Here is a 19,420-nt window from a genome sequence, read left to right on the forward strand (position 1 = left end):
ATTTAACTGCAGGAGATCTTGATTTTGACAACAATTGTCTTCTTAGTGACCCTCAAGGCCTAAATATTTGAAAACCAAAAACTTATTACAAATGTTGAAGATTTGATTGATCTAGAAAAGGGACTAAAATTACAGCCAAACCATACAAGGAATCTGGAGATGCATTCTATATATGATTCAAAATGATTTTTGAAAATATAATAGCAAGATTTCTATAAAATGAAATCCATGTAAAAGAGGAACGAAAGATACCAGAGGGAGAGTCAAACTCATATATCGAAAATAAACTGACAATGTCATGTTTGTGCCTGGTCCACTGTGATATTGCAATACAATGTCTAATAAGACATATGTAATATTATATTTTATTTCAAAGTTTTCACTGTATTAAAGGATACTTTCCAGGAATGTTGACTCCTATTTTATAATCTGTATAACTGTTATTTGGATGGAAGTTAAATACAAACACTAATTTGTCAGCTCTTTCAAATACCACAAGTTTATCACCCTGATGTTTTCTGCTAATATAATTCTAAAAAGAAAAATAAGACAAGTACAACATCAGGTATGTTTAACAAACAATGGTAATATATTCATCTTTTAAATATAAGTTGTTTTGCTCTGACTTAGCATGACTTGTGATTTAAAAGAAAAACAAGAATGTGTCCTTTTTTGGCCCTTATTCCTCAACTGTTAGTCCCATAACCCCTAAAATGAATCCCAACCTTCTACTTGCGGTTTTAAACATTGTGGTACAATTTCACAGCAATTGAAATACTTATAGAGTGGGGTGCTCATTTTCGCCACATCTTTCCATGTTTTCTACAGTTTATGTTCAGGTCTAAATGTTTTTGAAGTATACTGATATTTCTATATGAAGATAACTTCTAATGCAAAATATACTTAAGCTTGAAAACCGGTTTGTTTAAGAAAATCATCTGAAAAGTTAGATTAAAGGGTGTTTGAAATTTCCGGATGTTTTGTCAATGGGGGACACATATTCGTCGTTTTTACACATCTATTTAAAACCAAATAACCGCAGCTTTTAACAATTTTTATCAAATCAATTGCATTATAGATGAATAGCAGACATTTCAAAGGTATAAAGAATTCAAAATTAGGGCATTCAGTCAAATATTTACTTAGAAATACTTCTTTGAAATCGTGTTTTTTATTCAGGAAATTTTCCGAAAATTGTTGTCCGTTTTTCGGTCATTTTCGGTACAGTGATATTGTTGTCTTTTTTCAAAACTACCTCTACCGTTTTTTATTGGGAAAAATGCATATTTTTTATTGAAATTGGGAAATATTATTCTAAACACATCTCCGATTTTTTGCTGACCTTTGCTATCTTTTTTGCACTGTTTTTTTTCATGTATATTTTGGTTGTCAGACATTTTCAACCCGGAAGGTACTTTTCGGAGAGGGAAAGAAACAGAAGCAATGATGGTACTTAATGCATTGAAAACCACATGTGTTACAAACACCATGATGATTCTGATCAGAAAACCGGATCTCAAAAGTGCTTTATAATATCAAAATAATAACATGAATACGATATTTACAAACATTACTACCAATGCCATCACTGTTTGGGGAAAATGTAGACCTTTTTGGGAGGAATTTTAAGCCATTTTTTTTAGTAATTGGGAATTTTCTCTAGGGGAAAAAGCCGAATTTCGGCTGTTATTTGAGGCAAACAATATCACTGCGGTAGGAGCCGCAATTTTGTCTCAGTTTAAAAAAATATTATATTTGTTATAAAAATATAATTTACGGGTACATTTCTTCCATTTCAGCCATCCTTTGAAGTTTTTACACCTCAAAATCCTTAAACGGCAAATTGTGTCCCCGGCGAAAATGAGCACCCCACTCTACACAAGTTATTATCCTGAAACTAGAAAAATGCTGTTTTGGGCCCCTAATTCCTAAACAGTTGGGACATTCATCCCCAAAATTAATCCCAACCTTCCTTTTGTAGTATTGAACCTTCTAAAATAATTTCATTAAGATCTATTCACTTACACAAAAGTTATTGTCTGGAAACATTGTGTTTTCAGACGACGCAGACGACAACATCATACCATTATACGATCCCAAATTTATTTTTTTTTAATCTATTCAGCTTTCTTCTTTCAATATTAGTATCATAAAAACATTTAAATAAAAAACAATAATAGACACAACACAGTGAGAAATATATGTATTATATTAAATATAGATTGTTACCTGGCCATGACTCAGGAAATTATATTTTTTCTCTAGGTGCATCATTGCTTTGTCAAATTGATTCAAGTATTTATATTTCAAGTTTGGATCGTTTGCTAAATGATATTGACGTCTGCAATAATGGTAACTCTCATTATTTCCTATCCTAGGAAAATCCAACCATTCTGGATGTCCAAATTCATTTCCTATAAAATAAACATTTATAACGGTAAAATAAGTTTTCTCTAAAGTATAAATTCAATAGTGTTGTGTGTGTGTGTGAATTTCTCAAAAAAAAAAACATTTGGCTATTTGAATTAGCATTCCTACAAACAATCAATTAAATTTTGAAAAATAGGAGAACTAGGGGACATGATAGAATATTTTTTACTGTTGCAGCATGTCACATATGAAGCGTTGTAAAGCCTTTTCTCATAAAGTGAGGAACTACCACAACATAGCTCACAGAATTTAACATCACTATTTATATGGACAGAATTTTTAAATTATAATTAAAAGGTTAATTTTGAAATTTTTCATGATTATGAGAGAAATTGGTGGTATTCTATGTACAATACATTATTTATTTGATGTATATATAATTATCAGCTTAAAAAATATTTTGTCAGAATATTTTAAAGTAAACAATTCTTACCCATGAACGTTAAATATCCCTCTCCACCTAAACCCATTGTAATTAGACGTATCATTTTATGTAGCGCTAATCCTCTGTCTATCACCAGATTAGGGGGAGATAACACTGACATAGATGTGTACATTTCTTTGTCCATTAACCAGAATGCCAAGCTTTTGTCACCAACCAAGGCTTGATCGTGGCTCTCAGCATAAGCAATGCACTTCTCACTATACCGTCTATTAATCAACGTATGAACCAGTTTTTCTAGATCCCAGTCATCATCACTAAACTCTTTTAAATACTGAAAAATATAAAAAGTAGAATTTAAGTACCAAAAGTATGTTTGTTCAATATCATTCTATAGCTGTATTTTTTTTCTTTCTCAATTCTATTCTACAACAACTTAGGGCTGTTCCATTAAAACATGCATGGTACCCACAGACGATAACCATATATAGAGGCAAATAAAAATTTCACTTACATTTCCCCTATGCAAAAACAAAAGATGATGGTCACCCATAGTTTAGATTTGGAAGTGCCTTTCCTAGGTCCAATGTGTTGGGTTTTTTTATTATGGAACAGCCCTTACTACTTTTAAAATAACTTAAAGTTTGCTTCTTAAATAAAATTATCCTTAATCCTTGCTCTACTCAAATGGACAAGGACTAATCCACTAAAAAAAGGATCTTCCAATAAAGCAATGCAACAATATCATGTAAACTACCTCAGAAATTCAAACTTAGATCAAACACAAACCTTTATCCACATATCAGGAATAGCCATGGCTAATCTATAGTCGAATCCTCCTCCTCCCTCTTCAACAGGTCTACATAAGGCTGGCATACCAGAAACTTCCTATAAAGTAAAATATATTTCAAATATATTTTAGAAGTTGTGTTATGTAGACAATGTAACATTTACTCAAATTCCCATTATAAAAGATTTCTTTTGTATTTATCGAATTTATTTTATATAAATATAATAACTTTAGTTATTCATATTAATCAAAACATATTGACATTTAAAAAGACAAACAATAATATATAACCTTAATAAAATATAAATGTTATGGTCATTTCCACTCACTTCTAAAAATAAACTGAATGAAGAATGAAAGACTTTGTTGTGTAATCACTTTAAGTATGAATGCGTGAATAAGATATCATTTTATGCTAAAAGCATGGAAATAATATAAACAAGAATGTGTCTATAGTTCACAGATGCCCCACTCGCACTATCATCTTCTTTGTTCAGTGGACAGTGAAATTGGGGTCAAAATTATAACTTGGTAAATAACAAAGATCATATCATGGGAAATATGTGTACTAATTTTAAAGTTGATTGGACTTCATCTTCATCAAAAACTACAATGACCAAAATCTTTAGCCTAAATTGGGATCAGCGGAAGAATAGATGAACGGACACACAGACTAATAAACATAATGCCTCTCTACTATCATAGTTTGAGTATAAAAATGTAAATCAACCCTGTTCTGTTTTTCTTGCAAACAGCATGGAAATTCATAAATCACTCCAGCAAGAGAACAGAATTAAGAATGGAAACTAAGTTAGTGTCAAAGAGACAACAACTAAAGAAGACTTTGATGTTTAGGTTAGGATTATATTTAGCCAAATTTTAAGGCTTAATAATTTGAACAGTTGATGTGGAGTATACAGCATTGAGGTAGGATGCCAACAACACAAAAGCCAAAGACCCATTTCAAATCATAATAAAAAATAGTGGAGATGTCTCATTTGTTCATATTTTTTTTTCATTCCTTTTTTTTTTTACATCAATAAGTTTGTTAGTTTACTCGTTTGATTGTTTTCATTTGTCATTTCAGGGCTTTCTATAGCTGATTATTCAGTATGGGCTTTGCTCATTGTTGAAGGCCGTACAATGACCTAAAGTTGTTAATTTCTGTGTTGTTTGGTCTCTTGTGGAGAGTTGTCTCATTGGTAATCTTCTTTTTTATATATACATACCTCTGCTACCGTTATCATATTTGGGTACAGCTGATGTAACATATAGTTTGACACCATTAGGTAGACCAGTGAATCTGTGTCTGTGTTCAAGCCAAAGTATTCATTGTAGTCGCCACTGAACCCATGACCTGAAAAAAAGGATCAGACTAAGAGACTCTATCCCTGTGGTAAATAAAAGAAATACAAAAATTCACCTTTGAATCATATATAAAGAACACTTCAAACTTATCAACTGAACATGTAGTCTAAAATTATATATATAGAATTTCCTTAAATCCTTAAATACATGATTATTACAAAAAAAAAAAAGGAAATGCAATATGATTGCCAATGAGATAGCTATCCACCAATCTTCAATTGAAGGGGATGTAGTTATTAAAATAGAGGAAATGATACAGCCTTCAACAATGAGAAAAACCTATACTGTATAGTCAGCTTATGTTCATTCTAAGTGATATAATTTCTGACTGTCTTATTTGCATATTCTATTTTACTTCCTATAAATGTAGAAATGTTCGACATTGCATAATTGTGTTATATAAGATCACATGATCTTAAATATATCATGTGATAGATTTACAACTTACCCATGCCATGAGTATGATACAACATAGATGTCACCCCATCAAATCTAAATCCATCAAACTGGTATTCTTCAACCCACCATCGCAAGTTGGACAAAAGAAAGCGTAAAACTTCATGTCTAAAAAAATACAAAAATTACAATTTCAGCAATTTTTTAGTGAAACAATCAATATGCATATATCTTAAAGAGCAAACTGACAAAATGTGGAAACATGAATAATAATGAATAAACTGAATGCACAATTAAAAAAAACATAATTAAATAGGGATAAAAAATCACAACTGATATAAAAGGACTATATAAGGTTTAACCTCTGTTTTCAAGTATAAATTCCAATACTTACTCAGTATAATTGAAAAGACGTGAATCCCATAAATCGTGTGTGCCTCGTCCACCATCATGGAAGAAGCAGGTTTGGGTTCCGTCAAACTCGTTCAATCCATCTACAACATTCTTTGAGGCATGACTGTGTACAACATCTAATAATACTACAATACCTAGGGAGTGGGCTGTATCTATTAATTCTTTTAATTCTTCTGGCGTTCCATATCGACTAAAATAAAATAAAAATATTAAATAATTTTCAAACATACTGTATGTTTAACAAGAGCATGTACAACAAGAATGTGTCCATAGTACACATATTCCCAATTCACACTATCATATGTTCAGTGGACCATGAAATTGGGGGTCAAAACTCTAATTTGGCATTAAAATTAGAAAGATCATATCATAGGGAACATGTGTACCAAGTTTCAAATTGATTGGACTTCAACTTTATTAAAAACTACATTGACCAAATACTTAAACCTGAAGCAGGACAGACGGACAGACAAAAGGACGCACAGAACAAAAAACATCATGCCCATAAATGGAGCATTAAAAGTGGTTATGAAACAATAAACAAGAATGTGCCAATGGGATACATGTGCCCCAATTTGTAAATATATGATCATGACAAATTCAGCATTTTTTCCATAAATAAAGGCACATAACTCAAGAACAGTGAAAGTGACACCACCATAATTTACACTTGATCTGTGATTGGTGGTAATAAGCATTATAAGCATTGTGTATAAATTTCATATCATTTGATAGAGATAAGATAAGGTTTGGAAACGGCAAATTCAGCCATTTATCCATTTGAAAGGGACATAACTCAAGAATGAAATAAGAAATTGATCTGTGTTTGTTGGTAATAAGCATTGTGTATAAATTTCATACGATTTAGTTGAGGCAAAATAAAGTTGGATAACGGAAACCAAAATAAATTAGGATGTATTGACAGACAAGAGTAAAACATAATGCTCCTGTTGTCTAGAAGCTGTAACTTTCACTTCATTCAGTGAAAATGACTTAAGACAGAAACTATCTAGTACTTTTAAAGGTTTAATAGAAAAATGAGGTTATAAATTATTATTTCAACTAATAATACAGAATTTGGTCCCTCCGCACAAAAATCTATACCCAAATATCAACTTAAGTCTGCGTCATGTAAACATAATTACCTAGAGGCAGCAAAAAAGCTTGTGACTTGGTAACCAAAACTAGCATAATATGCATGTTCCATAATGGCCATTAACTGTATTGAATTATAACCTGAAATGAAAATAGAAAAATCCTTAATATTAACATTGTTATTCATTTTTATTCAATGTGTCATTTGAGATCATATCTTTATCTTTTTCTTAAATTGCTGTCTCTTGCAAACATAACCTTAAATAATTTTATTATTGCAAATTCAGAACTTTTGTGCGCAATCATTATTGCTATTGTTGATGATGAGCAAAGGACAAAATGTGAGTTTAATTATTATGATTTCTGAAAGTGATGCATATCATTAGTGCAATCAATATTCATAATCATTATAATATGCAAGTTTTATTTTTGCAACACCTATCCCATCCAATTTTGAAAAAAATAACATCACAAAAATTCTGACTTATGCCTCGTTCACACGGACATTTAATTCGAATTGAATGCGAATCGAAGGCAAATCGAATTCGCAAATCGTGTTCACACACTCTTCTTTTTTTAATTCGAATTGATACGAATTGGCTAGTTCGAATTATCAAATTCGCATTAGAAATACGCTTTTGTGAATACAAAGTAAAAGTTAACGTTGTTTGGACAGTAAAGCGAATTTGACGCGCATTGTAATTCGAATTAGAATTGACGTTAGGACGTATAACGTTTCGAATGCGAATTAAATTTATTCGAATTAGTTAATGCGAATCGAATTCGAATTACGTGTGAACTCAGCATTATTTTCATTTCAATGCTCAACAGCTTTTACAGCAGAGATCATCAACTAATACAACAGGCATAGTCAGAGAAATAAAATTTAAACACCATTGACAACATGCAAAAAAATAGTTTACTCACAATGGTGATAGGAATAATAATTCAAATTCTAATGTTCTGCAGGGCAAATGAATCAATATAGAATTTTCATGCTTTTGGCTGCCAACGTTTCATGTGAAGACTGATTATAATAACTGATTGCAGGCAAAGTAAATTCATTACCTAAATCATGTATTCGAGGTAGAAGATCCCTTGTAAATTCTTTATAGCTATTAACTTTTCCTTCGTGTGAACTTATCCCAACATGAGATTCATAGATACGTAATGAGGCTGGTTTATCTGGTCGTCTGTGTTTAAACTGATATAGCTACAAAATATATTTTAAAATGTTGCTGCAATCTGGCGAAGAATGATTTATATTAGTAATACCATCTGAATGAAACTGTTATTTTGTAAGCTTTTCTGTTCAATGTTAGAAAATATTCCTGGCTGAAAAAAAACACTCATAATGGAAGAGCATAGAATTTGTGAATCATCTAAACTATTAAACTACTTATTTTTTTTAAAATTATAATCAACTTTTATATTACTCTACAGTGACATTAATCATGAGTTCTGAAACACTATTCAACTACATTGTGATTTTCTGTTTTTGATGTAATTTTTCTATTACCATGTAATTTTCTATTTGAATGTTATTTTTCTATTACAATGTAATTTTCTATTAAATGTTATTTTTTATGTAATTTTTCTGTTACAATGTGATTTCTGTAATGTAATTTTTCTATTAAAATGTGATTTTCTGTTATGTAATTTTTCTATTACAATGTGATTTTCTGTTAAGTTTTTTTTTCTATTACAATGTGATTACCTATTGAATGTAAGAATAAACAGACCATCTTGGTTAAGTTACCCACAGCAGTTTAAACACAGTGCTATTGTAATGTAAATTTTGTATTACAATTTGTCTTTCTGATACAATGGGATTTTTCTGTTCAATATTTATACAATCTCATGAACACCAGTTTTTTATATTTAATTGTTTATATTTCAGAGCTGTACATGTGAAATGCATTCTCCTGTCATTAGTTATAAATTCTTTACTGTCAGGGTTTAAGCTAGGATTTTGAGGGCTTTAGTCACTTTTGCGCACTATTAAAATCAACCTTATTTTGTGTAAAAGCAATGGACCAATGATGTATATTACTAGCTTCATCTTTTGACTTAGTCAGATTTTAAGGGATTGAGGCACCAGCATTATTGGCAGTTATTGTATGATTTGACTGTATTGGCCATTATTATGAAAGATTCTGACATGGAATCCAGAAATTTAGTTCACAATTTCTCTTCAGTTTGTTCCAGGGGTCATTCCTGATCAACAAAAGTTGGATTCTATTTTTTTTAAACAAGGAATCACAGCAGAAATTAATTTGCAATGATTATTTCACTGCATAATCATTATCCTTATAAAACGTCTAAGTCGATATTTGGAAATCATTTCTATCAAGTTGGAAATGTATAAAATCCTTTTTGGAACGATTATAATGACTGAAAGGAGGTTGTAAACAAATCAACAATAGATCACGTTTACTACTTTCGGTTTTAAAATGAAACGAAAACGGGAAGTGACACGTGGATAATAAATTCAAAAACGAGTCCGGATTCATCAGGAAATTATCATTTTTCGATTCAAATTCCTTTAGTAAGAGATATATATTCGTCTCTCTCGTTTAATTGATTCTAAATGATTTCGTATTTTATGTTTTTAATGTCTATAAATAGTCAAAGGAATACTTTCACGCATGCGTAGAACACAATACAGGAAGCACCTGTTTAACATTTCTCGTGAACTTTTTGAATAAACACATTAAAGTTCTTTATTTTAAATGGAAATTGTCGAAAGTTTTTGATGAAAATTTAAATAAAATATGACGAAAATGCCTTCGAATGACGAATCTATGACAAACTAACTTCAGATTGTGATTGTTTGGGAAATATTGAAATTCAAATGCAAACTGTCCGGGTTGTTACATTTTTGATTAAATGACGAAATTATTCTCCTGGTTGTTGAAATGTCGACTGACTGATTTTCCTGGGGAAATAATTATGATGGTCATTCAATTAGAGGTTAATTAATAAATTACTGATAAGTGACCCATCTAATGGCGATAAGCGGATTAGTTGTAATCACAACTTGTAACACCTGTTGAAAATGTTAATTACCTGGAGGTCATAAACTTGTCAAAAACATGAAGACAGGTAGATTTATAGTTTTTATTGCGAAATTTTTTTTACACTTTCAAAATTAAAGTGACGAAATTGATTTGAAATACTTTCGTCAATGAGAAAACCCTTTCGTAAAATACGAAAGTGACGAGCGCTAGCAAAATCACTGTTTACTGACCTGCTCCTTTGGAGGATCCCAGTTAATTTGTTCAAAAATAGGCACATCTTTTGGTCTCTTTACTACTTTTGACCATGGACATATTCTGTCTACTAATTCACCTGATTTGGTTTTTACAACTAACTGAAAATGTAATGAATTATAATAAATCTTAAACTCTCCAAAAGTCCAGTTTGATTTGTGTGTGTGTGTGTGTTTATTGTTTTGCTTTATTTTTGCAGTGCTGACAGACTTAACTATTCAACACCATGGTTTATCACTGATGCACTGTTAGGAACAAATCTCCTTTGAAATCAGACTTTATTAATGCATCATAAATCAAATTAAATGAGTTTACATGTACATGCACACAAACTATAGTACTGTATTATTTCAAATAGATCTAAATATAAAACAAATTCCTTAGGTCAAGCATTTCTCATTTGACTTTGACATTTTAGTGACAATTAAATTGCTGTTTTGATTGGATGTTAAAATACATTATCACTAAAGATACCTACTAAGCAACTTTTAAATAATTATTAATTAGAAATTCTGGCAAAAATTGTCACAGTTTGCATATCAATAATAAATTGAAGGGTATAAATTAGGCTACCACAACATGACATGACTGTCATTTTGATCATTTATTTTTGAAGATTAACTGTCTCTCAAATAAATGGGGAACAATTGATGCCCCTGCTTCCAATCATATAAAGTTATAAAAGAGACAAAACTGAAGAACGGTTTAAGTGACATTACTAGTACCTGAATTTGTACTTAAAGTGGCATAAGGCACTCACCAACCATGCTTGTGTATATATCTGTTTTGTGGTAATAAGTATTGTGTATAACTTTCAAAACTTTTGGTTGAGACTAACTTAAATTAGAGAACAGTAAAGAAAAATTTTGCGATTTTTCCATTGTTAAGGAGCATAACTCTAGAATGGTTGTAGAGAGGCCACCAAAATTCAAACTTGATCAGTGTTTTGTGGTAATAAGCATTTATTGTGTAAAAGTTTAATAACATTTGGTTGAGGCAACCTAAAGTTAGATAAAGGATACCAACATGGGACATATGAATGGACAAGGATAAAACTTAATGCCCCTCCGATACAGCGGGGTATAATAAATCTAAAAAACAGTTTCTTCGGCAGTCCCAATTTCCTGCATATTATTAAATGCTTTTTTTTTTCAAGTAGAGCATTCAACAATATTGATTTTGTAGTAAACGTGATCATAAAATTGATTTATAACTCTAATTATATAATTAGTCAGCATAATCCTTTGAATACAAGGTTTAACCTTGTCAAAATAATTATACACCAAATGGAGTTAAACAGACAGGATAAAGATGATTTTCTTTACTTTTCTACTACAGATAATGTGTTTCATCTTGATACAGTTTCCTAAATACTTTCTGGCAAACACTTATCCTGATCAAAATCATGATTATTCCAGTAGTAAAAACAGAAATCTACTATAGGAAAATTTACCTTTACTTTACTGTTATGAGGAATAGGACATGAACCATCTTGATTTGGAGGGATTTTTATTTCCCATTTGCCAAATTCCAGTCTTGTAAATGGATATTGTGTTTGGTTCCAGTTGTCTGAAATATAACAATATGAAACATTGACCTACAGGCAATTCAAAAATTATTGTGATATTATAAGGACAAAAATGTGAGATTATATTGTGAGAAAATCTGCATACACATATATATATCTGTATTTGCTTTCAGAATGCAAGTTTTTATTATTGTGATAATCAACCAGTCAAAGCATTTATCTTTAATAAAAATCGTTCAATAATTTCTGAATTTATAGTATTAAACAGTATAACAAAAATGTGTCCCCAGTACACAGATGCTCCACTCGCACTATCATTTTCTATGTTCAGTGGACCATGAAATTGGGGTAAAACCTCTAATTTGACATTAAAATTAGAAAGATCATATCATAGCTAGTATATATAGGGAACATGTGTACTAAGTTTCAACTTGATTAGACTTTAAATTCATCAAAAACTACCTTCACCAAAAACTTTAACCTGAAGCGGGACAGGCAGATGAACGGACGAACGCACAAACCAGAAAACATAATGACCCTCTACTATCTTAGGTAGGGCATAAAAACATTAACAGTACAACTACTGATTCATCTAAGAAATTAGCATCTTAAGCTCAACTACATTGTTTTATTTGTGAAAATATATAATTCAAAGTATTAGTAAATAGATAGAGAGTGTCTGACAGATCCTTAAAGTTCACACACTATACAACTTATCAATGTGAAGCTGCTGACCAAATGTAAAGTCATTATATTTAGTAGATCCTGATCAGAAGATGGTAACAAAAACATTTGTTTTCATTCAACACACTTAAAAGTTTAATGTATGGGAAAGCAAACTGTCTAATCACTCTCAAGCTGCTGATCAAACATGTAGTCATTCTGTTCATTAGAAAGGTGTGACAGAAATATATGTTGCCTGGACAGGGGATTGCAATATACAACATGCAGCAGGTTCTGGGAAAAATTTTGACACAATGAAGTCAATTTTGCCTCAATTTGAACATGATGAAAATTGTCTTTTTAAACTATTTTTTTTTCATGTTTTTCATTTATTTGGGGGGATTTAGAATTGATTTGTTAATGTTAGTAATTGATTTGAAATTCTGCAAATCAACAAAATTTTGTTTCCTTGAACATGTTGAAATATAATATATGACCTTACTTTTAGTAGTCGCTACTTTAAAAGATACAAGTATAAAAAAATAAACAATAAAATATTTTCATAATGAACAAAGTCCTTAAAAAAATTAGTTAAACAAAATGTCATACTGAATTCTCCCCTAAGATATAATCCTTCTGCTCCCGGTGCCCATTCCTTCATACATATCCCATTGTCTGGCGTTCTGTGTAGACCAAATGATTCATATCCTCGACTAAACTTTTCTATGCCACCTTCGGTACTATCAATATGTCTAATAACATCTTGGAAACATCCATATCTATTAAAATAATTTCATTGAAGATAAATAACAAACAACTAATCAGTGTTCTCCCCACATGCCCCAGATCGTTTTAGAGTTACTTCACAGCAGATATAGATTTTTTACAAATCTGGAAAACGGCATTGTCATATGACCATTAAGTATGTCACCCAATGCGAAAATCTTTCTTGAAATTTAATGATCATTTGTTACCATAATGAACACTGAACATGTGAATCTATTTATATGCATTATAGTCTAGTCTTTGTCTAGCTCATTTATCTGTTAAGTACACATGAAGTATCTGTTGCTTTTTTTATTGTTTTTTTATACATTTGTATCTTGGTGAAAATAAGTTAATGAATGACAGCTACATTTTACATGTGTACATGTCATTGCATGTACATTCATTTAATCTTTTGAATTAGACTTGCATATATGTTGTAAATCATTATTGCTATATTTTTATTCATGGTTAAACTATAGCTAGTTACTAATAAAGTGATGATAAAGTAAAAGAAAACAATAGCTGATTTAGTTATACATGTGTGGCAGATGTGGTTATTGCACACATTTTGATTTTTAATTTCATACATTTTGGTGCTTAATTTTACCTGTGTTCGCTAGTAATTCTTTAGATCTTTTTGATATAAAATTCCCATGCTTCTTTGTTGACATTTTCCTTTCACTTTAGCAGTTAAATATACGAAGTTTTTCATTGGTTATTTGTTAGGGGTAGATTTTCAATTATTATGAATGACACCAAGTATTACTTCCCCTTATTTTGACGGATTTACAAGGTGATGAATTATTTTGTGTGTTGTGTATAAATTTCTAAATAAAGTATGTCATTTAGTTAAATAAGTTGTTAATGTAAGAAATTTAAGTAGTATTTGTATCTTTAGAATAGAATTTGATGATATTTTGGAGACTGAAATACAGTTTTAGACCGCATATGAGAAATATTATGTTTTCCTTCTTATAGTAAATGACTGTCTCATTGGTAATTTGTCGAATACTTTACTGTATAAAGGTAAAATGACCACTTGGATTTATCAATAATCCGCCATTCGTTTATTACACTTGAATTTATCATTAATCCGACCAATAAATGAAGTCTCTACAAAAATAAGTCTCTAAAATGTAGACTTTTCACTCTTTTGAACAAGTTTCTAGCAATTTAAAGACTATAAACTTCACTTTAAAAACTTTAGGAAAAACATTTAAAAAGTAACTTAATATTTAACTTTCGCTAACTACCACAGTGTGTTCTCGCGGTTGATTATCCGTTAGGGTCGTGAGTGTTGTAGTCCTTGCCAGTACTACCTATGTTTACTACTACATTTTGAGATTACTGTTGAATATTTATTCAGATCTATTTTTATACTGTAAACTGTTACACTTGTTTTTACACTTGTTATGTTTCACATTTGTGATAATAAAGTATGTAAAACTGATTGAAATTAGAGTCTCATTGCCAGTATCATACGTCTCAGTACAACAAGGAAGAACCAGTCTGAATGCACATAACACAAAAGTACATCACTTGTCGCATCCGTCGTCAGTCTGTCAGTCTGTAGTTGTGGCAATATCAGACACTTTAGTAGTCAGCAGGGTTTGGTGACGCATAGCCGCCCGACCCTCCTGTTACATTTTTGGTGGCCAATGTGTTATCTGAGAACGTGTGTATGTTGGCATTGAGTAACTTAAACGATTTAAAAAGAAAGTCATAGGAACTAAAAATAAAAAAATAAAAAAAAAAAAAATAAAGGAATAATAAAGTAAGGGATTATGGCTGATGGTGGATATGAGAATTCGCGATCAGATGCTGATAGGCCCGATTATCAAAACAGTAGAAGGGAAAAGCGAGTAAGTTTTTACAGAGATGATTCACCACCACCGCGACCACCACAACCTCGTGTGAATCTGTATGTGGACAACTCTTTAGAACGAGAAAGCAGATCATCGTTTCCGTCAATTACTGTGCCAGATACGCCAGAATTGTACAGAGAAAGGTCAGAATATGATCTGTCTGCACATTCAAGTTATCCCTATGTTCGGCACAGTACGCCAATGTCGCAAACCGATTTGGGTCAACCGTATGATAATCGTCCAACGTACGATACTTTTCGTCCAACGTATGATATACCTCGTCCAACGTATGACATCCCTCGACCAACGTATGACATCCTTCGTCCAACGTATGATATCTCTCGTCCAACGTACGATATATCTCGTCCAACGTACGATACTTCTCGTCCACCGTATGATAATTCTCGGTCAACGTATGATATATCTCGTCCAATGTACGATATCTCTCGACAAGCATCTGATATTTCAAATAATTCAGAGAATGAACGTAGAACGCATGATCAACGGTTAAATCGTGGATATCATGAGCAATTGCTCATATCAAACGACCAAGATCAATTTAGAGATAACATTCCCAGAATTAATGATCGTGTAGCGAATGATTTTCAAGGTCTACCGCCATCGTTAAGAGCTGATCGATTTCGTATCACTACTCCCGTAGTAAGGAGGGAAAAAGAACCCGAAAAATTTGACGGTAAATCAACCGATTGGAAGGATTATATTGTTCATTTCGAACAAGCCGCAAAGTGGATTAGGTGGACGGACTTTGAAAAGGCACAACAACTGTCTATGAGCTTACGAGGTACGGCTCAAAAGTTACTCGGAGATCTTAAATATTCCGTTGTAAATGATTATGACGCATTAAAAGACATTTTAGGACAAAGATTTAATCCTCGTGAACGAGTAACGGCATATCGATGTGAATTTCGGGCTAGAAAAAGAAAGTCAGGAGAAGCTATACCAGATTTTGGTTACGCGTTGCGTCGTCTAGTGAGGTTGGCATATCCAGATGACGAATATAGCAATATTCTGGAACAACTTGTTATTAACCAATTTATATTGGGTTTAGCACATGTAGAAATGGAAAAACATGTCCAATTCGCTCATCCAACTACTCTAGAGACAGCAATAGCGCAAGCAGTCGAGTTTGAAGCATTTACAAATGCACAAGAAATGCCTCGAAAACCCAAAGCGGAAGAATTCTCATACAAAATCGCTGCCATAAATAAAGAAAATAAACAAAATAAAGAAGAAAAACTTGAAAAACAAGTAGAGGTACAAAACAATTCTGAAATTAAAGAGATAATCACTTCTTTCAATAAATGTTTTGAAAAAATATCAGAAAAATTAGATGATATTAAGAAACCCACTAGGGAAACAAATCAAAAGAGTTTTTATAGAGACAGAAGGGAACCAATTGAATGTTGGAAATGTGGAAAGAAAGGTCATATTGAAAGATACTGTTACAGTAAGACATCTGTAAATAAAAATGATGAAGTTCAAAAAGACTCCAAAGATAAGGACGAAAAAAAATAAACAGGGCTGGTTCTGTGGCCAAAGAGTCAGTCCAAAAAGTTCAGCAAACCAAAAGGCCCAATATTCAAATAAATTATATTAAACAAAATTGCCTTTTTGCCAAAACTAAAATACAGGATTGTACTTTAAATTTTTTAGTTGATACTGGAGCAGTAGCAAGTGTGATTTCAAAATTTTCATTTGATAAATTGAAACTGTCTACAGCTCTGTTAGAAGAGGTTCAAACGACCTTGACAGCTGTAGATGGTGAAGAGATCAAAGTTTATGGACAAATTAAATTAAAATTTACAATTTCAAATAAAGTTTTTGTTCATACTTTTGTGGTAGCAGAAGTTTATGAAACATCTGGAATTTTTGGCATGGATTTTTTAGAAAAATTTGATGCAATTTTATTTGTTTCAAAATCACACATGATAATTGCTGGTCATAAAATTAGACTTTATAAATTAGGGTTTACTACCTGTGCCCACATTAAATTAGCTGAAAAAGTAGTTATCCCCCCTGAGTCAGAATTAACTATAAAAGGCAATGTTTTTGGACAGAAATTAAATACACCTTCTGTTTTAGAACCCAGAAAGGATTTTTATAAAGATGGTTTATTAATGACTAGAACTTTATGTCATGAATCTGATAGGCATATTTTTGTTAATGCAATTAACTTGACAAGTCAGGCTATACATTTGCCAAAAGAAACCTTAATAGGGAAGCTAGATACTGTAGTTAGTATACAGCCTATTAAAAAGGAAAATAAAATAGAAGAAAATATAGAGCAAGTATGTTTACCAGAACATTTAAAATGTCTTATTGATAATGCTTCACCAGAGTTAACTAGTGAACAAAGACAACAGTTAGAAAAATGTATTTTTGAATATCAGGACATTTTTTCTAGTCCTGATGGTAAACTAGGTCGTACTGGCATCGTTAAACACTCTATCGACACAGGAGATGCAAAACCTGTACGCGTTCCACCTCGTAGAATTCCATTAGGTCAAAAACAAGTCATTGAAACCGAAATTAACAAAATGTTAAAGAACGATGTTATTGAGCCTAGTAATAGTGCTTGGTCAAGTCCAGTTTTACTCGTGACTAAGAAAGACAATTCTGTTCGCTTCTGTGTGGACTTTAGAGCTTTAAATTCTTTAAGTAAAAAAGATGCCTATCCATTGCCCAGAATTGACTCTTCGTTAGATGCGTTGGGAGGCAACAAATGGTTCTGTACCATCGATTTAACTTCTGGTTATTGGCAGTGCGAGATGTCCCCAGAAAGTAAAGAGAAAACAGCTTTTTCTTCTCATAAAGGGTTATACCAATTTAAAGTACTCCCTTTTGGGCTCTGTAATGCCCCAGCCACTTTTGAAAGGCTCATAGAACTTGTTTTAAAAGGATATCAGTGGGAACATTGCCTCTGTTATTTGGATGATGTTATTATTTTTGGTGATACTTTCGCAAAAACACTAGAAAATCTTAAGCTTGTTTTTCAAAGATTCAGACAGCACAATTTAAAATTAAAACCCAGTAAGTGTATCATGTTTCAAACCCAAGTTTTATTTTTGGGTCATGTTGTTTCAAGAGATGGAGTGAGTTGCGACCCTTTAAAAGTTGAAACTGTTAAAACTTGGCCAATTCCCAGAACAGTCACTGAGGTTAAAAGTTATCTTGGATTAGCTGGTTATTATAGGAAGTTTATACCAAATTTTTCACAAATTGCATCCCCATTAACAGGGTTGACCAAAAAGGCACGAAAATTTATTTGGACAGATGAATGCCAGTTAAGTTTTGAAAAACTAAAAGAATTATTAATATCAGCTCCCATTTTATCCTACCCACAACAGGAGGGTTCATACATTCTTGATACCGATGCTAGTGCAAATGGAATAGGTGCAGTTTTATCACAAATACAGGATGGTCATGAAAAAGTAATAGCTTATAGTAGTAAAACTTTGAATGAGCCACAAAGAAAATATTGTACCACATATAAAGAATTATTAGCAGTTGTCACTTTTGTTAAACAGTTTCGGCATTATTTATGGGGTCAAAATTTCAAGGTTAGGACAGACCATGCTTCCCTTATTTGGTTAAAAAATTTCAAAAATCCCGAAGGAATGGTAGCTAGATGGATAAGTGTCTTAGATACATATGACATGGTTCTCGAACATAGAAGGGGTGCCCTACACTGCAATGCAGATACTTTATCTAGACGTCCCCATAGGAAGTGTAAAAGGATTGATTGTCCAGATTGTACAAATGCAGATTTGTTGTCGGTTGAGAATACTGAAACTTGCAGTACAAAAGCAGCTTCAGAAATTCCTACTCCTATACGGGTTATTCAAACAGACCCAGGAGAGACTTCAATTGCAGTACATGACGATATAGAGGATGATTCAATTCCTAACTGGTTGTCTATGTGGTCCGAGGAACAAATTTCATGCTGGCAAAAAGCTGATCCAGACATTAAAATCATTTTTGAATTAAAGTCGCTACATTTAGCCAAACCTCCAAAGGAGTGCATTCAAGGGTGTTCATATTCTGTAAGAACTTTATGGAATCTTTGGGATCTTTTGATAGTTCAAAACAATGTTTTATATTATCTTTTTGAAACTGACACTTCAGAGGTTAAAAACTTATTGATAGCTCCATATGTGATAAGATCTAAAATATTGAATCATTTACACAATGCTCATGTGGCTGGACATTTAGGTAGGGATAAGACACTAAACTCAGTCAGACGTAGATTTTTCTGGCCTGGTATGACTTCGGATGTTAGTCAATGGTGTAAAACATGCAATCAATGTGCACAAGCAAAACCTGGTCCTGGTTTAGGTCATTATTATTTACAACAGTCAACGGTTGGTTTTCCTTTTGACAGAATTGCAATAGATATTTTAGGCCCTTGTCCAGTTACAAGAAATGCAA

General features: G+C 32.0%; 1 protein-coding gene across 1 annotated transcript in view; it reads right to left on the reverse strand.

Annotated features, from left to right (window-relative positions):
- Positions 1 to 19,420, reverse strand: part of LOC143082957 (1,4-alpha-glucan-branching enzyme-like) — a 28,964-nt gene that overhangs the window by 4,085 nt on the left and 5,459 nt on the right. Inside the window, exons 2-13 of the mRNA XM_076259018.1 lie at positions 12,948 to 13,117; positions 11,601 to 11,716; positions 10,126 to 10,248; positions 7,944 to 8,088; positions 6,926 to 7,016; positions 5,761 to 5,970; positions 5,419 to 5,534; positions 4,832 to 4,959; positions 3,602 to 3,700; positions 2,864 to 3,146; positions 2,230 to 2,414; positions 399 to 532 (exon numbers count right to left, since the gene is read on the reverse strand). Of these exons, the coding sequence (XP_076115133.1) occupies positions 399 to 532; positions 2,230 to 2,414; positions 2,864 to 3,146; positions 3,602 to 3,700; positions 4,832 to 4,959; positions 5,419 to 5,534; positions 5,761 to 5,970; positions 6,926 to 7,016; positions 7,944 to 8,088; positions 10,126 to 10,248; positions 11,601 to 11,716; positions 12,948 to 13,117 (1,800 nt within the window). The remainder of the gene's footprint in view (positions 1 to 398; positions 533 to 2,229; positions 2,415 to 2,863; positions 3,147 to 3,601; positions 3,701 to 4,831; positions 4,960 to 5,418; positions 5,535 to 5,760; positions 5,971 to 6,925; positions 7,017 to 7,943; positions 8,089 to 10,125; positions 10,249 to 11,600; positions 11,717 to 12,947; positions 13,118 to 19,420) is intronic.

This window comes from Mytilus galloprovincialis, chromosome 7, assembly GCF_965363235.1.
Source record: "Mytilus galloprovincialis chromosome 7, xbMytGall1.hap1.1, whole genome shotgun sequence".
In the NCBI taxonomy this organism is placed as follows: domain Eukaryota; kingdom Metazoa; phylum Mollusca; class Bivalvia; order Mytilida; family Mytilidae; genus Mytilus; species Mytilus galloprovincialis.